The sequence below is a fragment of the Xenopus laevis genome, chromosome 7L (assembly GCF_017654675.1).
Source record: "Xenopus laevis strain J_2021 chromosome 7L, Xenopus_laevis_v10.1, whole genome shotgun sequence".
NCBI lineage: Eukaryota > Metazoa > Chordata > Amphibia > Anura > Pipidae > Xenopus > Xenopus laevis.
In genome coordinates this window covers 10,771,125-10,795,269 of record NC_054383.1, presented here as the reverse complement: position 1 = coordinate 10,795,269, position 24,145 = coordinate 10,771,125, and the positions used below count along the sequence as shown (strand labels likewise).

The 24,145-nt window shown below is 41.5% G+C and overlaps 1 protein-coding gene across 4 annotated transcripts in view; it reads left to right on the top strand.

Moving 5' to 3' along the window:
- Positions 1 to 24,145, top strand: part of LOC108696075 (protein FAM13C) — a 176,589-nt gene that overhangs the window by 132,883 nt on the left and 19,561 nt on the right. For all 4 annotated transcript variants that reach the window (XM_041570199.1, XM_041570201.1, XM_018225077.2 and 1 more), the window contains 2 exons: positions 9,428 to 9,491; positions 18,812 to 18,959. In XM_041570199.1, coding sequence (XP_041426133.1) covers positions 9,428 to 9,491; positions 18,812 to 18,959 — 212 coding nt within the window. The remainder of the gene's footprint in view (positions 1 to 9,427; positions 9,492 to 18,811; positions 18,960 to 24,145) is intronic.

Sequence of the window (24,145 nt, the reverse complement as noted above, 5' to 3'; positions counted from 1 at the left end):
ACTAGTGATGTAATCAGTTATAAACGGTGAGAAGTGATGTCATTTCTGTCACATGAACTTGTGTATTATAATAAATAAAGTACCAGTACTACCTCCTTCTGACTCTTTCCAGCTTTGAAATGGGGGTCACTGACCCCATTGAAAAGACAAGTGCTCTGTAAAGGTGGCCATATACGCTGACCGAGTCGGCTTATCAGCCCGTGTATGGGGCCCTCCGACAGGGCTAAAAACCCCGTCAGATCGTGGACCTCATCTGTTCGTTGATATTGTCCTACTGTTGGGTTGATTGGACCGCCCCCTAGGACCCATCATCGGATCAGTCCAATATCACTCACCTCAAGGTGGGCATTTTGGGGAGAGATCCACTCATTTGGCGACATGGCCAACGAGCATATCTCTCTGTGTATGGCCACCTTAAGGCTACTCATGTATTGTTATTGCTACTTTTTATTACTTATATTTCCAATTCATATACCAGTTTATAATTAATATCAGTGCAGTGCATGGTTGCTAGAGTAATTTGAAGCCTAGCAACCAGATTGCTTAAACTGCAATTCCAAATTCAAATGTAAACTGATTTGGGGAGCAACACAAGCATGAAACATGTTCCTGGGGTTAGCAAATAGGATTGTGATTGGCTATTTTGAAGCCCTTATGTGAACTTGCAGTCTACATTGCTCTGTTTGGCAGTACACCTGGTTTAAATGCAACTACAACTTGCCTCCAAGTCAGGTATTCAAAAATAAGCACCTGCTTTCAGGCAACTGGGAGCAACATCCAAGGTGTTGGTGAGGAACATGTTGCTGTTGAGCTACTGGTTGGGGGTCACTGGGTTAGGGGCAGACAGGTTTCCAATTATTATTGTGCTGTTCATGCAAATGGCCTGTAGATGTCACTGTGCTTATACTTATATTGTGCATACTTCCTGGTAGCGTGAAAGTGAAAGTTTCTGGTGTGTAATGCCTGCATGACTCTGCTAATAAAGCACTGTTATATTCTACTCATCCTCGGCTACCCAAAACATAACAAATGGCGACAAGGATGGCTCTTCTATCTCTGCAGCAGCCTGCACCTTTTCTTCCAAACCCTGGTGAGCCTACCATACCTTTTACTGCTTGGATTCGTATGTTTGAAAATTACATTATTGCTGCTGACCAAGGGGAGATTTCTGCTGCTAGAAAGAGTGCTTTACTTATTCACTGCCTGGGAGCAAAGGGACAGTGTATATTCTATACATTACTATTACCTGATGATACTTTTGAAACTGCTCGTACTGCTATAAAGAACTTTTAGTGCCAAGAGTAAATGTGGAATTGCTGAAAGATATAAATTAACGTGGACAACGTAATGGCGAATCCACATTACAATTTGTAGCAGCTTTGAGAGAGCTTGTTGTTACCTGTGTGTTTGGAAACCTTAAGTGTATTACCCACAAGCAAATAGAGAAATCGAGCCATTCAACAGAAGTCTGAAAGAAGCACTACAGACAGCAAATCTTACTGGGATCTTGGAAAGTATTTACAACAGAGTTCCTACATAACTAAAGAGCAACGTGCCATGCAACAACCCAATTATCTCCAGCTGAATTATTACATGGCAGACAGATGCGCATTAAGTTACATGTTGCAGATATCAAACTTCCACAAAATACTTTGCCTACAAAATCATCTACTGCTGACATTGTAAAATGTCAACAAGCCAAATGCAAGGCTTATACTGCCAGAGAAGGACACTTTCAGCCTGGATCTTTAGTCAGAATTAAGAAACCAGGAATACTGAAACAAGGACAATCTAAATTTACTACACCACTTAAAGTGAGAAGCCAGCGAGGACCATACACATATGAAATGTCTGATGGACGCATATGGAATGCAAGTCGTCTTGCTCCTGTTGGATATGACTTTGGAGAAGCTCCATTTGATGAAGTACATTTTCCTACTCCTGATGTCAACTGCAATAGGCCTGAGGAAAGTGAACCTAAGGCATACTGAGAGAATCAGAAAACTACCTGCATGGACCCAGGACTATGTGATGTGAATAATGTATATTATTGCCTTAAAATGCATACTGTTCAATGTTGCTGTTTATTATAGTTGTCCAAATGCTTTCCTACTATAGGGGGAATATGTGGTGTTCATGCAAATGGCCTGTAGATGTTACTGTGCTCATAATTATACTGTGCATACTTGATGGTAGCTTAAAAGTGAAAGTTACTGTTGTGTAATGCCTGCATGACTCTGCTAATAAAGCAGTGTTATACTCTACTCATCCTCTGCTACCCAAAACATAACAATTATTAGAGTGTATGCAACCATTGAAGGCCTTAAAGGGGAACTATCGCAAAAATGATAAATTTAATATAAGCTACATCATACTGAAATAAGAAACTTTCCAAATAAAATCAAATATTCTGCATCATTTCTGAAATAATCAAGTTCATCTTCACTATTCCTCTCTCAGTATCTGTTACTCTTCATTCTCTCTTCATGTAGGAGTTGGGTGTCAGATATTCATTGACAGTTAGATCCAATATATCTTATAGGGGGCTCCTTTTGCCTAGAAGATGTATTAGAGCTTACTCACTATACCCCAAGATATAAGCCAAAATCCCGGCCAGCCAGTCGAACGCTGGAGGGAAACCCATACAGTTCATCATTTCTTGTTCTTCCTTATATTTCAGAATAATCTGCCAGTTTTAGAGCATGTGTAGGAGCATTGTTTTTGCTGAAACATTAATCCTCTTCTACTCAACTTTAAGCCAGAGGAGTTGGCACTTCTCTTTGATCATTGTGTCACTGATACTTCCAAGTCACCACCTACAGGATACATGAAACATCCCCCCAAACCTTTATATTTACACCACCGAGCTTGGCTGCAATCAACTTCAACCTCACATACAGCCCTCTCCTCGCACACAATGGCAATTTGGTTTATCCTTCAACAAGCCTTTCTGTTGATCTTCAGCATTGTTTGGCTAATTGTTAGCCTTTGTTATTATGCTCATGAAGTTGTTTGGCACGAAAGTCACAATTTGCCATTTGACTACTACAGGGCGCTGGTTTTTCATCTGAATCAGAACCTTGGATGTAGATGGTGTGTCGCAAGCAATCTGATAGACTTCATATTCTGTGGTCTGGTTTGGATAAAAATGACCTGGTTTTGACAATCTCTCTAATTTGTGTTAGAAATATTGAATTCAGCTGCATTTTTGCACTTGTATAGCATTTAAGCACAATGGAGAGCTGCTACACTAAGATTCTTTGATAAAAAGATTTTTCAATGCTTTGCAATATATTTCTTAGAATAGCAACAATAACACTTGGGGACTTTATTGATTGAGTAACTTTACAGCAGCAGTTTTTAAAAGATCAACACAATTTATACTATTTTCTATGACGACACAAGGGTTACCATGTAAACTTTGTCTTGAGAGAAAAATCAGAAAACGCTTAATCAAATGATGCAGTGGCGTAACTATAAAAGCAGATCCAGTGCCGTAACTAGAGCGCACTCCGATCCCCATCCTCCTGCCTACTTCCCGCCCATGTCCAGCCTCCACCTCGCCCATGCCTACCCCAACTCCACCCATGTCCTACCCTGACTTCCAATCCCGACTTGTGTCCCCTTCCTTGCCGGCTGGGGAGGAGGGGATATTCTTATTAGCTATAGAGGAAGCAGACCCCATACTCAGGGCTCCCCTGTTCCCCAGCCATTCTCTTACCTGCAGGGCAGGGAGAGGGCTGTTGTGGGGAAATGGTTGGTGGAGGGTAGTTGGATCTCAGTGCACCGGCTCCTACAAAGATTTTTTTTGCTATAATGGACTTGTGCTATTGTGACCGTGTTATAATGGACCCGATATATTCATTATAGGAGCTGCTCACCTTTAAATTAACTTCTAGTATAATGTAGAGAGTGATATTCTGAGGCTATTTGCAATTGGTCTTCATTTTTTTTGGGGGGGGTTATTTCGTTTTTTATTCAGCAGCTCTGCAGTTTGCAATTATAGCAATCTGGTTGCTAGGGTAAAAATTACCCCTAGCAACCATGCATTGATTTGAATAAGACTGGAATATGAATAGGAGAGGCCTGAATAGCAAGATGAGTAATAAAAAGTAGCAATACCAATATATTTGTGACCTTACAGAACATTTGTTTTTTTAACCCCCATTTGAAAGCTGGAAAGAGTCAGAAGAAGAAGGCAAATAAATAAAAAAAAAAAACCATAAAAAAATTGTTTAGAAACAATAGCCATTCTATATCATACTCAATGTTAACATAAAAGTGAACCACCCCTTTAAAGGTACTGCCAGTGCACCCTCCCAATCTGCTCTAATGAATCACATGCAGGTGCACCTATTGACATAGGGAAACTCTAAACAATGATGCTACAGTTGATACTGTACTGTGGATAAAAAACGTGGAGCCCAGTGTGTGTGAATGAGCACTATTGTGATGGAATAAGATATCCACATACATGCTGATTTAATATTATTTAGTTATTTATTTTATCATTTTTGTTTTAGGAATTGTATAATTAAATCAATTTGAATAAATGTTGTTGTGAGTGATCAGTATGTCTCTGTTGCCATTGGCTGCCTACTCTACACTTGGACCTCTTTGAAGTCATTATGACCTAAATCACATTGGGATATTTCTATCATTTTGCCCACCGCCTATAGGTGCCCACAGATCTTCCATTATATAGTGATCAGTAGATATGAACCTTGATCATTTCAAGCAAACACAGGTTAATCTTTAAACTCTAAATAAGGAACTCACAACTTCCACCTTGTATTACCATAAACACACATTTTATTGCCCATGTCAATATTAAGTGTTGACACAAAACAAGCTGTGACCGGGAGCAAGTGGGTAAATATTGTCCTGTTGATGGAGAGGTTGCTGGATTTCAATGTCAGAGGTTCGCACTTCTTTGCTCTTCTCTTCCATCTGATGAAGAGTCCTCTAGTATGGAAAATCCATGCATGTGATGATCTCACGTTACAGATAGGCCGGGCAATCAAACCCATTCAAAGCTATACTGGGCTAACCCAGCTGGTGTACTCTTATCTCCAAGGTCAGCCCAGTTAAATAACTTCACATAAGGCTCGATATCACGGTTGTTGGGTAAGAATCAGATATATTTCTTACTTATTTCTTTTTTCCTACCCAAAAAAATAGAACAATGTTGTCTGTTTTGAATGCATGATGGATATTATGTTCACATGGAAATTCTGTTTAAATTGAAGAAATGTTTTTAGGTGTTTCAAAGGAACTGTGTCTATCACTAGCCCTGGAAATAGTGTGGCCCCTTCTACCCTATTCTGCCAGCACAGCAACATCTATAGTAACAGTGGGATAGGGAGGGTGGCTGTGGGAGAGTAGGTATAGTAGCGAGAGATGGTGTCTATAGTAACAGTGGATAATAGTCTCTGGGAAGGGAGTGTGACTTTGGGATAGCAGGTATAGTAGGGAGAGATGGTGTCTATAGTAACAGTGGGATAATAGTCTCTGGGAAGGGGGTGTGACTGTGGGATAGCAGGTATAGTAGGGAGAGATTGTGCCTATAGTAACAGTGGGATAATAGTCTCTGGGAAGGGAGTGTGACTGTGGGATAGCAGGTATAGTAGGGAGAGATGGTGTCTATAGTAACAGTGGATAATAGTCTCTGGGAAGGGAGTGTGACTGTGGGATAGCAGGTATAGTAGGGAGAGATGGTGCCTATAGTAACAGTGGATAATAGTCTCTGGGAAGGGAGTGTGACTGTGGGATAGCAGGTATAGTAGGGAGAGATGGTGCCTATAGTAACAGTGGATAATAGTCTCTGGGAAGGGAGTGTGACTGTGGGATAGCAGGTATAGTAGGGAGAGATGGTGCCTATAGTAGTAGTGGGGATAATAGTCTCTTAGAAGGGACTTTTGTAATTTTTTGTGATTTTGAGGTAACACAACACATTTTTGAACCTAGGTGATTGTTTTCTCCTTGGGCACAATGTGCTTCTCAGTAGTTCTCCAATACTATGGAATAGTGTGGTCAGATAGGAGGCATGTTATTTTGAGGAAAATAAATGGCAGATTAATATGCCAAATCTTTAAAACCCCTAGGTAATATGTGGGCTTCCACCCCTAACACACACAGAAACTCACAATATGATTGCTATATATTATGCACACAGTGTGTTTGTCTTGTTTATTGCCCCCAATAAAGCAATTTATCCCAATTCCCATGTTTATATTTATACACCTCTAGCGTTAAACATTCAATTCTTTATTATTGTGTAGGGCTGCCACTGGTATGTTTCCTTTGTGTTTTTGTTTCCCAAGGTAACATCATGCACATTCCATTTGCTGTTGAGCAATAGTTACTCACGGAATTTTGTCATGTTTGGCATTATGTAATCTCATCGCACATAAATTGTTGTCCTTTATTTATTTTTAAAAGCCTTGAACAACAGAAACTTGGAGACAGTTTTATGCAATGCACAATGACGGATCACTGGCACACTATGACAATTCTGCACACTCACTATGAGCTCAGCACACTGGTTACAGAAGAGCTATGTGTTCAGTACCTGCTCGTGCCATTGAAAGAGGTTTCTGTCTCCAGTAAAATGGGCTGTGGAGTAAATGCCAGTACGGCTGTGCCAACAAGACACCAAGGGATTGGCTCGCAGTCCTTAGATTGCTTTGTGGGTGGTGAGGCAGCTGGTGGAGCCCACTGTGATAGGTTTGTGCTTTTACTACTTTTCTTGTAATGTCTGTTCTTTAAATATGGTCACATATATTCGTTTCACAATAGTTAAATACATCTTTCTTCAGCTTGGAGCTGCCAGTGTAATAAGTACTAGAGTTCCATTTATGGGCCCTAAGGGCTGTGACCCTTACCACTCCAGCCCTTGTGAACTTAGCTTTGGAAATTCTACTTTTTTTTGCTTGTACTGTATAAAGACATGTACACATGTTACTTTCTGTGTGCAGCCTTATCATCATGCTATTTCTTGGGTGGATTCTAGATATCTTCCTTGGGTTGTTTCTACATCCCTTTCTTGGGTGGTTACTAGATATTTTACATGGCTGATTTCTACATGTCTTCATTGGGTGATTTTTATATATCTTCTTTGGGTGATTTCTAGATATCTTCCTTAGGTGGTTTCTAGATATCTTACATAGGTTATTTCTATATGTCTTCATTGGGTGATTTCTTTATATATCTTCTTTGGGTGATTTCTAGATATCTTCCTTGGGTGGTTTCTACATACCTTCCTTGGGTGGTTTCTAGATATCTTACATAGGTGATTTCTACATGTCTTCATTGGGTGATTTCTATATATCTTCTTTGGGTGATTTCTAGATATCTTCCTTGGGTGGTTTCTACATACCTTCCTTGGGTGGTTTCTAGATACAGTATCTTACATAGGTGATTTCTACATGTCTTTATTGGGTGATTTCTATATATCTTCCATGGATGATTTCTTGATATCTTCCTTGGGTGGTTTCTAGATATCTTCCTTGGGTGGTTTCTACATACCTTCCTTGGGTGGTTTCTAGATATCTTACATAGGTGATTTCTACATGTCTTCATTGGGTGATTTCTATATATCTTCTTTGGGTGATTTCTAGATATCTTCCTTGGGTGGTTTCTAGATATCTTCCTTGGGTGGTTTCTACATACCTTCCTTGGGTGGTTTCTAGATACAGTATCTTACATAGGTGATTTCTACATGTCTTTATTGGGTGATTTCTGTATATCTTCTATGGGTAATTTCTTGATATCTTCCTTGGGTGGTTTCTAGATATCTTCCTTGGGTGGTTTCTACATGTATTCCTTGGGTGGATTCTAGATATATTCCATGGGTGGTCTAGATAGTGGTTTCTGGATATCTTTCATGAGTTGTCCAGACATCTTCCTTGGGTGGTCGCTATATATCCATTGGGTGGGTTCTGGATATCTTCCTTAGGTGGATTCTAAATATCTTTCATGTGTAGGTTCAAAATATTTTCCTTTTTTTTCCTTCCTAGAATCACGTACTCCCAGTAACCTATTCTTTTTTCGGCTTGTATCAAGAGGTGTAGTCATATAACTTTCTGTGAACTGCCTTATCTTGCTATCTCTAAATATCTTCCTTTCGGTGATTTCTAGATATCTTCCTTGGGTGGTTTCTAGATATAGTCTTCGGTTGGATTATAGATATCTTCCGTAGGTGGAATCTAGATATCTTTCTTGCGTAGGTTCAAGATATTTTCTTTTTTTTTTCCTTCCTAAATTCACATACTACCTTTATGGGTGATGAGCAGGGGGGTGGCCAGGTGACTTTAAAGACACGGACAGTAGAGAGCAAAGAAGCTGAATGAAGTGTCAGAGGTGTGCAACAATTTCCAAATGCTAACAAACTCCCAGAACAAACCCTACCAGACTCATGTCCGACAGGTAGTGTAGAGCAGGCAGTGTATGGCACACACAGGGAGCATAGGGCAGGCTGAGTATGACACATACAGGGAGCATAGGGCAGGCAGAGTATGGCACACACAGGGAACATAGGACAGGTTGAGTATGGCAGACACTGAGAGCATAGAGCAGGCAGAGTATGGCACACACAGGGAGCATAGGGAAGGCAGAACAGAGCAGGAGACAGGGAAACCTATTAGTACTCCAAGATGAACAGTTCATACTGTGCTACATACAGTGATACAATGCCGGTGTCCCTCCAGCAGAGGTGTAAACAGGTGAACTCCACAGCACAGAAAAACAAAGAACTGCTCTTAAAGCCAAGCAGGTGAATCTGCTCTCAAGGCCAGGGTACTAGTGACCAAGGCAAGGTCATACATTACATGTTATTCTCGTTCATACCTTACTGCCCCTTTAGTCCCTTAGAGCTCAGACCAAGAACATTGAAAGAGATGAGGCTTTCTCAGACGTAATTCTATTACTGTTATATTTAGGTGGGGTAGTCAAATGCATGACTAATTCATAAATAATGCAGCAGAGGTAACAGCCTGGAAAAAGGAAAGATTAAATCTAAAATGTCATATATTGCAGGATCTCACTCATGGCAGGTTGACTACTGTAGAAGAATGAAGAATAAACATCCATAGTTTACCATATATGCCTATGTAAATATATCACTGTGTCCATGAGCTTCATTGCATTTAGACTCCGTCCTTCATTCAAGATAATTAGAGGATCATTGTTACATTGGTCACGAACAATGTGAAATGTTAAAGCTACACCCCCCAATTAATTATTACATGAATTTTAGCATCATTGCTCATGCTAGTAAGCTGCCATTGCAGTTTTATTGTCTAGTCCATCAGTTAAGCACAAGAATATATATATACAGTATATATATACATGGCTACTATAAGTGCTTTCTGTGGGAAGGAATCTTTTGAACAAATTGTATTATAAAATGTGCTTTTTTGTTTTTCAGAAACAGTCCTATCATGCGTGCGCAGCAAAAGGAGCCTGCCGAGCCACTGCAGTTCGTCACCGAGGTATGAACCCCCTAATCAATGTATATATATATATGTGGTATATATACAGGTATGGGATCTGTTATCTGGAAAACTCCAGAAAGACTGTCTCCCATAGACTCCATTTTATACAAATAATCCAAAGTTTAAAAAAATGATTCCCTTTTTCTCTGTAATAATAAAACTGTACAGGTATGGGATCCATTATTTGGAAACCTGTTATCCAGAAAGCTCAGAATAATAGAGTGACTGTCTCTTATAGACTCCAATTTAGACAAATAATCTGTAATAATAAAACAGTAGCTTGTACTTGATACAAACTAAGATATAATGAATCCTTATTGGAATAGGCAACAGACTTAAGGTATACAAATATATAACCAGTATGTGCTAAGTTTAGATGCACTGAATGAGTTTACCGCTGTACATGGTGGGCCCGAGTACACACCCCCCAGACCTTCAGCAAGGGGAGCAGATACCAGAAACTTGAAAAGAGCTTGGCACAAGCCTGGACCCATGAAATAGTAAAGCCGGAGTCAGATTGTAAAAGGATTAAAAAACTTCCATTTTATTATCCATAATTAAGAACCACGGCCTGACGCATTTCGTGTCTACCAAGGACACTTAGTTATAGGCTTATAGACTCCATTTTAGACAAATAATCCAAAGTTTTTAAAAACAATTTCCTTTTTATCTGTAATAATAAAACAGTAGCTTGTACTTGATCCCAACTAAGATATAATTAATCCTTATTGGAAGCAATAGATTTAAGGTAAGAAGATCCAAATTACGGAAAGATCTGTTATCCGGAAAACCCCAGGTTGTGAGCATTCTGGATAACAGGTTCCATACCTGTACTTTGTACCTGATCCAAACTAATATATAATTAATCTTATTTGGAATTAAAACCAGCCTATTGGGTTTCTTTAATGGTTACATGATTTTTTAGTAGATTACAAATTATGGGAAGATCTGTTATCCGGAAACCCCCAGGTCCGAGTATTCTGGATAACAGGTCCCATACCTGCATATCAAATGTATCTGTTGTTTTAATGGCAACTGGACCTTCATTTGTTTATCTATGGGAACTGTCACACAGAGCAATATTGACCTTTTTGCCGTCAAAGTTTTCAAGCAGTTGGCCCATGAGCTTTGTATATGGGACAGTCGTGCCAAAACTAACTGCAGTCCACTGCTGAAAGCTAAAGGCTGACTTTGTGGCTACCACTGGAACGATATGGTCCAGGGTAGTCCTTAGTGGCTGAGAGGCATGAGGAGCAAAATAATCAAGTCAGGGACCCCATATTTATAGAGCCTGCCTGCTCCACTCTGGGAAGGCTAAGTCACAATGCTGCCAACAATATACTTCTCAAAGTTAGGGTTCAGGGAACTTATATCAGTTAGTCACCCCCTAACTATGGCTACTAGCCGTAATAATGGCCTATCTATAGCTTGGTTACTATGGCTGTAATATTCAATGCCAAATTCTGTGCCAGATCCTGTGAGCTTATATACATCCTACAGTCTCCTAGTGTCCTTATCTGCCATACTTGTGTCCTATTGGAACAAGGAGTCCTGCCACTGACAGTCTGTTCACTCCTTAGGTAAAAGGGGCCTACCTAAATGACATCAGTACAGTAGGAACTCCAACCCAGTTTAGAAATGGCAAAATATGGGTTTAAATGGGTTGTTTGCCTTTAAATTAACCTTTAATATGATATAGAGCAGTGATCCCCAACCAGTAGCTCGTGAGTAACATATTGCTCTCCAACCCATTGGATGTTGCTCCCAGTGGCCTCAAAGCAGGAGCTTATTTTTGAATTCCAGGCTTGGAAGTAAGTTTTGGTTGTATAAAAACCAGGTGTACTGCCAAACAGAGCCTCAATGTAGGTTTACAATCCACATAGGGACTAACAAATGGCCAATCACAGCCCTTATTTGGCACCCCAAGAACATTTTTCTTGCTAGTGTTGCTCCCCAACTCCTTTTACTTCTGAATGTTGCTCACAGGTTCAAAAGGTTGATGTAGAGAGTGATATTCTGAGACAATTTGCAATTGGTTTTCATTTTTTATTATTTGTTATTTAGCTTTTTTTATTCAGCAGCCCTCCAGTTTGCAATTTCCGCAATCTGATCGTTAGGGTCCAAATTACCCTAGTAACCATGCATTGATTTGAATTAGAGACCATTATATGAATAGGAGAGGCCTGAATAGAAAGATGAGTAAAATTTGTAACCTTACAGAGCATTTGTTTTTTTGAAAACTGGATAGAGTCAGAAGAAGTGAAGGCCAACTCATTTGCCCATTCTATGCCATGCTAAAAGTTAACTTAAAAGTGAAGCAACCCCCCTTTAACAAGTATTTAAGAAGTAGCAACATATTATATATGATGGGTACAGTATATGTGCTATTCTAGTGCATTGTCTGGTAACAAGTTGGGGCACAGTGTCCAAGAGGATACTCTAGAGCAGTGATCCCCAACTAGTAGCTTGCGAGCAACATGTTGCTCTCCAACCCCTTGGATGTTGCTCTCAGTGTCCTCAAGCTTATTTTTGAATTCTAGGCTTGGAAGCAAGTTTTATTTATTAAGTATAGTGCCAAATAAAGATTACTATAGGCTGCCAGTCCACATAGGGGCTACCAAATAACCAATTGCAGCACTTATTTGGCACCCCAAGGAACTTTTTTATGCTTGTGTTGCTCCCAAACTCTTTTTACATTTGAATGTGGCTCATGGGTGAAAAAGGTTGGGGACCCCTGGTCTAGAGAACACAGAGAAGGCAGATCACACTCAAATGTATCAGGCCTACACCCAAGTGTATATGGGTGTCAGTAATCCATTGTTGCTGTGAGTTTAGAGGAGTCAGTATTATTTAACCAATTTAAGAGAAGTTAGTGCTTGTCCCATGCCAGTTACAAAACAGCCTGCGGTGACATCACAGAATTGCGGAGGTGGCCCCCCTTGTGAAAATGATAACCTTTCCTTGCCTTATTGAAATTTCACTCTGCCAATTAGGCTTTGTGTCTCTCTGACATTAAAGTGAATTTCCCACTGTGGCCCCCGTGGTCTCCCTGATCACAAGCCTAAATGTTACCAATGGGCAGCGTGTCGGAAGGGGCAAACATAGGAGTAAACAACTCCGCTCATAGGAAAGCAAATAAACACAATGTTCTACATGTTGCCATTATTCCAATCAAAACACACAGAGCACTTGTTGAGCTCTTTTTTTGGGGTCAAGGAGAGTTGGATTATGCACAAAAGCTCCTGTTTAGCACAACAACGGAGGTAAAAGGCCCATCATTAATTGTACTGGGGTTCATGGAAAAACACATTGAGACCTATGGCTATGGACCTTCAGTAATTGTTGAGGTATGGGTCCCAGCACCCTCCCAGCTGTTGTTGCAGTACAAATCTTATCCTTTGGCTGTTATGGGTGCTGAGACTTGAAGTGCAACATCAACTATAACATCAACTTAACATCAACCCGACATCAATTATAACTCAGAGATGGCCAAGAGATGCTGGTGCCCACCATATCCTCAATTGCCTGCCTACCCACTAGCCAACCCCTCACTTACCCAGTAGCTCACCATAATACCCAATCTCACCACTCTAGCCCCTACCCCTGCTCAACTGCTGGCCACCAGGGTGGTTTTTAGGGCAGAGTGATTCATGCTACAATCGTTTTGGCAGGGGGCCTCCTTTTTAGCCTAGGCACGTGCCTACCCCTACTGCCTTCCCAGCTATACAGTAACTGCTGTCAGTCATGCTTAATTGGGAATTTTTAGTCCATTCTCCAAATCCATGTTATGAAAAGACACAACCAGTGTCGGACTGGCCCACAGGGAGACCAGGGAAACTCCTGGTGGGCCCAGGTGTCAGTGGGCCTCTTACTTCTATTTGGCCTATTTCATGGTCATTCTCTATTTCTTTATGGGAACAAAGAGGCTTAATAATGGAAGAATAGAGTATAGTATGTAGAGAAAAGAGACTAGGAGAATAAAGAGGTTGAGTGAGGTGAGGAGGTATAATTTGGAAAGTGGGCCCTCAGCCTAAGGTTTTCTGGTGGGCCTTTGACATCCCAGTCCGACACTGGACACACCTGAAACCCTGCCCCATTTTGGATTACCTTGTGTACTCTGTGGGGTCTACAGTTTATGACAGGAAAGCTGGCATGGATTACGGAATGTAATATAAGGTACAATTTTCAGGGCTAGTAACCCATAGCAACCAACCAGAAGATTACTAACGAGTGATGAGTAAATGGTATCTCCTGGCTGACTGATAGAAAACCTGTACCTTTTACCCTTGAGCAAGAGGAAGGCAAAAAAACAAAAACAAATAAAAGTCCACTCCTATCCCATTAAATCCAACTCTGGTCACAAAAGTGCCTTGCGTTGCTTTTCGTGCTGATGAAAAGCTCATATTGTGTAAGAGTGACCTTGCGACTTATGGAGGAGTAACACTGACCAATTGATACAGCAGCCCTTAGAGATACTGAACATAAATTTTCTTGGCTGCAAAATTATCAACGGCTCCCAAGGTTCTGATAATGATACGGAGCGGCAATTCATTACATGGTGATGACTAAGTCTTAAACGAGAACTAAATCTTAACTAAAGTAGCTAGAAATGTTGTACATTATGTTTTGTGCTTCTGTACCAGCCCAAGGCAACCACAGCCCTTTAGCAGTAAAGATCTGTGTCTCCAAAGATGCCCCAGTAGCTCCCCATCTTCTTTTCTGCTGATTCACTGCACATGCTCTGTGCTGCTGTCACTTACTGAGCTTAGGGACCCACTCACAATATACAGTACACATAGAATAGAAATGTCACAATATAAGGCTGATTAGTAATTAATACAGATAATTACTACATGGCAGCACAGAAACCAGTGCAATTAGCATCAGAATTTAATAATCAGCAAACCTGTAGCATCAGCTTATATTACAGCCAGGGAAGCTCATTTTCTGCTGGATAATTAGTGAAGACCCCTAAGCTTAGCTTCTCAACAGCCAATCAGAGCCCACTGAGCATGTGAGTGTCACAGACACTTTCCAAGATGGTGACCCCCTGTGACAAGTTTGAAGTCCTGGATCATTGCTGCTATTGACAAGCTGAAACTTTAGCCTCGTGCAATAAGTTCACTATTAGTGATGGGCGAATTTGCGCAGTTTCGCTTTGCTGAAAAATTCGCGAATTTCGCGCGTAATTCGCGAAACGGCGAAAAATTCGCGAAACGGCGCCGGCGTCTCGTTTTTGACGCCGGCGCCCGTTTTTGACGCTGGCGCCCGTTTTTCCGACGCCGGCGCCCATTTTTGACGCGGGCATCCGTTTTTGACGCCGGCGTCCGTTTATTTTTTTGGACGCCGGCGAATTTTTGCAGGCGTTTCGCGAATCGCGCAAATTCGCCGCGAATTCACGTCTGGCGAATAAATTCGCCCATCACTATTCACTATATAAAATATGGAATTTTTAACCAAATTAATTTTTAGGGTTTAGTTCTAGGAGTGGTTCACCTTTAAGTTAACTTTTGGCATTATAGAATGGCTAATTCTAAGCAACTTTTCAATTGGCCTTCATTATTTTTTTTTATAGTTTTTGGATTATTTACTGCCTTATCTGACTCTTTCCAGCTTTCAAATAGGGGAATGATTATCAGTCTGAGAGGACTCCCAACTGGCCATCAGGCCCGGACTGGCAATCTGTGGGTTCTGGCAAATGCCAGAGGGGCTGCTGTAAGGTCCCATAGACACTCACTACTTATTTGGCTGGTGGAGGACAATTTGGGCCTCTGTGTACTTGGAATGCCAGGGCCTATTTTGACTCCCAGTCCGGACGTGCTGGCCATACACACCCAGATGGTGAAATAACATGGTTAAAATCTACCAAACTGCCCGGCTAAATCTTAGTATATATATATATATATATATATATATATATATATATATATATATATATATATATAGTTTGCTGCAGCTTTTCTCGCATCTTCATCTTCCTATGTGCCGCACACCTACTGACTGTGGATGATTGGCAGAAATACATTGCCAGAAACATACCTCCCAACTGTCCCGTTTTCAGCGGGACAGTCCCACTTTTGACAGCTCAACCTGCAGGCACAGGTTTGTACTGGATTGTCCCGATTTTCTCTGCCCTGAACAGCTAAAAAAAGATACAATTTCTAACTTAATTGGCTTTTGGCAGAGAGCCCAGAACAGCCAGGAGGTTCAGATACGATACTTTGTAACAATTTTGAGATAAGCAAATAAGCAATTGTAACAATTTAGATAAGGAGGGCCTTTGGGAGACTCACAGCTTAAAGGGCAATTCACCTTCATAAGCAAAACTGTAATAACTGGAAAAAAAACACAGAAATATGTTCAAACTTTCATAACCTGCCAAATTTTGTAAAATAAAAATAGTAATTGTGGGGGTGTGGCCAAAAAATGGGCATGGTCAAAAAAAAATTCGACGTGCTACGCATGGCAACATTTTTGGCCGTCTTTTTATTTCAAAAATGTTGGGAGGTATGCCAGAAAGTCGGGCACAATTGTTGAAATAAGCCCAACCAAATCTGGGGCTGTAGGCAGGTCTGGACTGGGAGTCAAAATAGCCGCGGGCATTTCAGTTACACAGAGGCCCAAACACCCCCCACCAGCCCACTAAATAGTGAGTGTATATGGCAACTTACAGCAGCCCCTTTGGCATTTGCCAGAACCCATAGATTGCCAGTCCAGGTTCATGTAAGGAACATTTTTTTACTAATTGGTTGTGTGCTGATTCCTTGTGAAGGAGGGAGTATGAATCACTCAGGGCAGGTGTATGGTAGCGAGGATGACCTTGTCTCTACCTATTACACACAAGTCTAATAGGCGTATTCTGATTAATGTTTAAAAGAGGAAATGAATGTGAGTGATTGGCACAGACTCCCAGCATGGGAATCCCTTGCACAACAGACATGGGAATCCCCCAATTACTCCAGACAGAGATACCCCCTTCCCTGAACATTGTCAGGGTTTCCTTTGTTGGTCACCTTTCAGTTCAATTTTAGTAGAATGTAGAAAGTGATAGTATTTAGCTTTTTATTCAGCAGCTCTTTAGTTTGCAATTTCAGCAATCTGGTTGCTAGGGTTCAAATTACCATAGCAATCACGCATTGATATGAATAAGAGACTGGAATATGAATAGGAGAGGCCTGAATAGAAAGATGAGTAATAAAAATACAACAATACATTTGTAGCCTAACAGAGCATTTGTTTTTAGGTGGGGTCATTTAAAAGCTGGAAATAAGAGGAATGCAAATAATCTAAAAACTAAAAAAAAAAAATAAACAATGAAGACCAACTGAAATGTTGCTTAGAAGTAAACCACCTCTTTAAAGTCTGCCAACAATTTGACACTTTTGCAGGCTGCATCATAAATAAGTGGACTCTGCTCAGTTTATATTTTATCAGCCCCAAGGAAAGCCCCTGTGTGCCCTATAACTGGCACACGGCCCAAAAATCATAAGAAACCTTGTGATAGCAGAATCTAAAAGCAAAGGATGGTTCACCATTGAGGTAACTTTTAGTATGTTATAGAATGGCTAATTCTAAGCAACTTTTAACGTTTCATTATTTATTAATTATAGTTCTTTTGACTTCTTCTTCTTCTGACCCTATCTAAAAAAACAAATGTGCTGTAACCTACAAATGTATTTTTATTGCTACTTTTTATTACTCATCTATTCTGGCCTCTCCTATTTATATTCCAGTTTCTTATTCCAATCAATGCATGGTTGCTAGGGTAAATCGGACCCTAGCAACCAGACTGCTGAAATTGCAAAGTGCTGAATAAAAAGCTAAATAACTCAAAAACCACAAATAATAAAAATTAAAACAAATTGCAAACTGTCTCAGAATATCACTCTCTATATCAGTGATCCCCAACCAGTGGTTTGTGAGTAACATGTTCCTTGCCAACTCCTTGGATGTTGCTCCAATGGCCTCAAAGAACGTGCTTATTAGTGATGGGCGAAATTCGTGAAACGGTGAAAAATTCGCCGGCATCCATTTTTTTTGACTCCGACGAATTTTCGCGGCGGTTTTGTGGATTTATTTGCCAGCAGTGAATTGCGGGAATTCGCCGCAAATTGGCACCTGGTGAATAAATTTGCCCATCACCAGTGCTTATTTTTGAATTCCTGGCTTAGAAACAATTCTTGGTTGCATAAAAACAAGGTGTATTGCCAAGAGGAGCCTCCTCTAGGCTGCCAGCCCACAAATGGCCAATCACAGCCCTTATTTGACAGTTCAGGGACTGTGTTGCTCCCCAACTCTTTTTACATTTGAATGTGGCTCATGGGTAAAAAAAAGGTTGGGGACCCCTGCTCTACATCATACTAAAAGTTAATTTAAAGCTGAGCAATCCCTTTAAGCCAGTCATACTATGGTTGCCACCTTCTCTGGAAAAAAATACCAGCCTTCCTATATATTTCTATTTTTTCCCTATTAATAACATTGGGATCAGCCATCATTTTTACCGGCCAGGCTAGTAAAATACCGGCTAGGTGGCAAATCTAAGCCATACTCAGTTTCAGTGTAGTTTTAGTTCAGCAATGTAGCAGACTAAATACTCATAAAAATAAATGCTGCTGCTGCTTTATACATTTTAGTTGTAGCCTTACAGGCTTTGGCTGGTGAGGAATGCTGGGACTTGTGGTCTGACATCATTCCTATGAAATGATTGGCCGCTGATCATCAGCTGATGGGGTAGGGGTTATAATATATCTAATTGCATTTAGGGAGGTGCTGGTAGGAGGAACGCTGGATTAGAGAAGAGGGGCCCGTGGGGGACCAGTGGGAAATTGCAAGCATGACGCCCCACCAGCTGCCGTTGCATAGCAACTCCCAGCATCCTTTCTGAATGTCATTATTGTACAAATGTCACCCTCTGCCCCAAACTGCCAGCTGCAGCGGACGGAGAGCAGAGCGTAAACAAAGCGCCCGGCCGTGCGTAATTACCGGTGCGCAAAGGTGCGGGATGGTGACGGGGCGCCAGTGAGGGCACATTGAGCTGCCAGGGATGAATGAGAATCAGGCTTAGGGAATACACAGCCCCCTCCTTCTCTCCTGCGCACAGACACACGAGCAAAATGAGGTCAGTGTGACGGAATCACCATTAATAATTCCTTATCCAGGAGGGGGCGTCTTACCGCACGTGTCGCGTCTGGGGAGATCCGCGGGTGGAGGGGGGAATCGCCGGATTATTATTATTATTATCATTATTAGCTGCTGCTGCTGTTTGTTGGTGCTGGTGGCCGTTCTCAGGCAGCCTGATGTTCTGCTTCTGTTTGCAGAATCCTTTCCTCAAGCTGCAGGCCCCGGAGCCGGACCTGTGCCCTGCGTTCTTGCCATGCCAGGAGGAGGTGGTCCGGGCTCATTGCTCCAAGGAGACCCCCAGTCCTCTCGCCCAGTGCGTGCCCAGCGATTGTGCCAATCATACAGGTAATGGCTCTTTCCTCACACCTGTTTTATTCTTTATTAACCCTCTGTGCTGCATCAGTGCTGGATAATAAATAGGGCAAAGCCTGGAGGCACCTGTTTAGCTGATATCACATCCATGCTGCCTCCTATGTGCCCACTGGGAATGGATTTATTAAGGGGGCACAGCACACACTTTATAGTTAAAACAAATATATTATCTTCATTTATATAGCAGACACATATGATACAGCTGTCCCTGCTCCAGTGGAGCTTACAATCTAAGGTCCCTATGACATGCACCCACACTGGGGTCAGTTTTATCAGTGAACCTGCCTGTGCCAATCATTCAGATAAGGGCCAGACTTTTTCCTTACATCTATTTTATTCTCTTTAACCCTCTGTGCTGCTTGCGGGATAATAAATAGGGCAAAGCCTGGAGGCACCTGTTTATCTGATATCACATCCATGCTGCCTCCTATATGCCCCCTGGGAATGCATTTATTAAGAGGACACAGCACACACTTTATAGTTATATAAATAATAAACAAATATATTATCATTCATTTATCATTTATATAGCAGCAACATATTCAACAGTGTTGTATTGATATTATACAGCTGTCCCTGCCCCAGTGGAGCTTACAATCTAAGGTCCCTATGACATGCACCCATACTGGGGTCAGTTTTATCAGTGAACCTGCCTGTGCCAATCATTCAGATAAGGGCCAGACTTTTTCCTTACATCTATTTTATTCTCTTTAACCCTCTGTGCTGCTTGCGGGATAATAAATAGGGCAAAGCCTGGAGGCACCTGTTTATCTGATATCACATCCATGCTGCCTCCTATATGCCCCCTGGGAATGCATTTATTAAGAGGACACAGCACACACTTTATAGTTATATAAATAATAAACAAATATATTATCATTCATTTATCATTTATATAGCAGCAACATATTCAACAGTGTTGTATTGATATTATACAGCTGTCCCTGCCCCAGTGGAGTTTACAATCTAAGGTCCCTATGACATTCACCCAAACTGGGGTCAGTTTTATCAGTGAACCTGTCTGTGCCAATCATACAGATAAGGGCCAGACCTTTTCCTTCTATTTTATTCTATTTAACCATCTGTGCTGCTTGCGGGATAATAAATAGGGCAAAGCCTGGAGGCACCTGTTTATCTGATATCACATCCATGCTGCCTCCTATGTGCTCACTGGGAATGTTTTTTTTTAATGCAGGAGTGCCCATACTTTTCTAATGCGAGGTCTACTTTTAGTGAGGTTGTCCCATTGGAATCTACATCCATATCGTCATTTATATAGCAGCAACATATTCAACAGCACTGTATTGATATTATAGAGCTGTCCCTGCCCCAGTGGAGCTTACAATCTAAGGTCCCTATGATATTCACCCACACTGGGCTCAGTTTTATCAGTGAACCTGCCTGTGCCAATCATATAGATAAGGGCCAGGCTATTTCCTTACACCTGTTTTATTCTCTTTAACCATCTGTTTTGCGTGCAGGATAATAAATAGGGCAAAGCCTGGAGGCACCTGTTTAGCTGATATCACATCCATGCTGCCTCCTATGTGCCCCCTGGGAATGGATAAATTAAGGGGACACAGCACACACTTTATAGTTATGTAACTAATAAAACAAATATATTATATTAATTTATCATTCATATAGAAGCAACATATCCAGCAGTGCTGTATTGATATTATACAGCTGTCCCTGTCCCAGTGGAGCTTACAATCTAAGGTCCCTATAACATTTACCCACACCGGGCATCAGTTTTATCGGTGAACCTGCCTGTATGTTTCTGGAGTGTGGGTGGAAAGCGGAGTAACCAGAGGAAGCCCACGTACACTTACAGGCAGAACATAGATAGTGCCCTGGATGGAATTGATCCTAGGAACCTAACTGCAATGCTAATCAATGTGACATGTTTGTGTTTATCGTAAATTTGCCCCTAAAAAAGCTGAGCCCCAATGAGTGAAATTAGTGCCGTTACTAAACATGCAATATATACAAAATAAACAAATAATTATTTGTACAAATAAAATTTATCGCACGGTCTTTGCTAAAATTCTAGCGTCAATGTGATTGGTGCATCCAGTGATCTTCCAGGTGCCAGTTAGTGAATGCCGGGCAGTTGGGCACAACTTGCACCCGCAATATAAAGGGTGGGACATAGGCACAGACTTAAATTCATTGGGATTTAACTGCTACAGCCATTGATTTCTGGGACTATCTTGCACCCAAATGTGCTGCACCTTATGCTTTGCTCCAGCTTTGTTCCACATGCTCAAAAAAAGGCGCAACTGACAAATTGCCTCATGTATTGGGTGTAATTAGTGTATGGCCCTGTGGGTCTCCAGATGGTAGAGTCCTGCGCTGGTCCATTTTTTGGAACCCGACCCGCAACCCGCATTCTTACCCGCTACCTGACCCGCTGACCATCAAAAATCAGGAAGTGCTGCCATTGTAAGCCGGAAGTGACATCATCGGAAGGAGTAAATATCGCTATTGAGAAGAGCTGCAAACCCGCAGAACCGCCGACCCATATCTATACCCGCACCCAGAACATCCACCCGCAGGGTTCCGCAGGTTTTTGCGGGTAACCCGCAGGTACCCGATCCGCTGCAGGACTCTACCAGATGGGACTTCAACTCCCACAAAGCTTTATATATTTAAATATGGTGCTGTAGTCAGAGCTGTATTTAGACCTGGTTCTGCCCTAGGCTTCACATCTCAGACACACTTTGCTCCCTGAACCTTAAAGGGGAACTATTGTGAAAATGAATATTTAATATAAGCTTCCTCATACTGAAATAAGAAACTTTTTAAGTATGGTCAATTAAATATTCTGCATTGTTTCTGAAATAATCAAGTTTATCTTCACTATTCCTCTCTCAGCATCTGTTTCTCTTCATTCTGTCTTCATGCAGCAGTTGGGTGTCAGATATTCATTGACAGTTAGATCCAATATATCTTATAGGGGGGCCCCTTTTGCCTAGAAGATGTATTAGAGCTCACTCTATTAAAATCACCAGACATCATGTCTCTCTACATGCAGAATTTGTTCAAAAGGCAGTGATTTTGTTAGATTTTGTTTGTACTGGAATCAGTTATTTGAGTGAGCTCTAATACATCTGCTAGGAAAGGAAGCCCCCCTATAAGATATATTGGATCCAACTGTCAGTGAATATCTGACACCCAACTGCTGCATGAAGAGAGAATGAAGAGAAACAGATGCTGAGAGAGGAATAGTGAAGATAAACTTGATTATTTCAGAAACAGTACAACATTTTTAATCGATCATATTTAGAAAGTTTCTTATTTCAGTATTAGGAAGCTTATATTAGATTTTCCCAAAAATTGCAGCAGAGACCTGTCCCCTCCAATGAATTCACCTGTATCTGTCTGTCTTCATCTGCATTATATTCCTGAGGGTCTGGGGCAGACATAGAGGTGTCCCCTTATCCCACAAGGAAAATCGCCGGCGGGAAACGCTTTGTTTTATGAAGTTGCCTCACGAGGAAACTTCGGTCTACTTCGAAAAACGGATTGCTCCGATTGCCACCCCGCCAGCGATTTTCATTTTAGCCGGCGGGCGACTAATCTCCCCGAATCTAACCCTAAGGGTTAGTTCACACGAGGAGATTCCTGGGAGATTTTGTCGCCTGGCGACTAATCGCCTCTTCTTCTGGGCGACAATCTCCCTGAACTGCCTCTTTGTGTCTTCCCATCCGCTATAATGAAAAGTCGCCTGCGCTAAAGCACACGCTGAAACTGGAGTGGCCGCACTATCCCTAGAACCCCCCCCAACAGGGAACAACAAACAAACAAACAAACAAACAATATCTGTTCCCTAATGATAAATACTGAATTATTCAGGAGAAAAACACATGAAGGAAGAAACAGGAGAGTAGAAACCATTCACTCAGAAACCAATTACAGAATTGAATCTTTAATGGAGACTAATCTCATAGGCTTTAATGGCAGTGGATCTGGGCATTGGATGCATATTTAACCCCGTGCTCTCCAGTCTCTTCCGTGTAGGGGGCAGGTATCTTTCCTTTGTATGTGTGACTCACCAGCTGGAAGGGTCATGCCCAAACCCAAGCAGAGTTTGCATTAGTCTTTTTAATTGAGAGCAACCAATCAGATGTTTGTTTTAAAGGGGTGGTTCACCTTTAAGATACCTTTAGTATGTTATAAAATGGCTAATTCTAAGCAACTTTTTATATTGGTCTTCATTATTTTTATTTTCTTTTAATTATTTGCCTTATTCTTCTGACTCTTTCTAGCTTTCAAATGGGGGTCACTGACCCCATCTAAAAAACCCCAAAAACAAATGGTCTGTTAGGGTCAGGGCACACAGGCAGATTCGGGGAGAATAGTCGCCCGGAGACAAATCTCCTCTTCTTCTGGGTGACTAATCTCCCCGAACTGCCTCCCTTGTCTTGGCACTCGGATCGATTCGTTTTCCGAAGTCGTCCGAAGTTTCCTGACAAGGAAACGCAGGGGAGGCACTTCGGGGAGATTAGTCGCCCGAAGAAGAGGAGATTTGTTGCTGGGCAACTAATCTCCCCAAATCTGCTTGTGTGCCCTGACCCTAAAGGTAAGGCCATATTGGGCGTTTTGGGGAGATTTGGTCGCCTGGCTTTGTGGCGACCAATCTCCCCAAACGCCTTCCCTCACTCTGCGCCGGCTAAAATAAAAAAAAAAAAACGCCAGCGGTAATCACACGCGGCGATTCGTTTTCCGAAGTCGCCCGAGGAAACTTCGATGCGTTTGATTAGCGCCAGCGTTTTTTCATTTTAGCCAGCGCAGATTGAGGGAAGGCATTTGGGGAGATTGGTCGCTGCAAAGACGAGGCGATTAGTCGCCAGGCGACCAAATCTCCCCAGATCGCCCAGTGTGGCCTTACCCTAAGGCTACAAATGTATTGTTATTACTACTTTTTATCACTCATCTTTCTATTCAGGCCTCTCCTATTCATATCCCAGTCAAATTCAAATCAATGGTTGCTAGGGTAATTGGGACCCTAGCAACCAGACTGCTGAAATTACAAACAAGAGAGCTGCTGAATAAAAAGCTAAATAACTCAAAAACCTTCAATGATAAAACATTAAAACCAATTGCAAACTGTCAGAATATCACTCTCTACATCATATTAAAAGTAAATTTAAAGG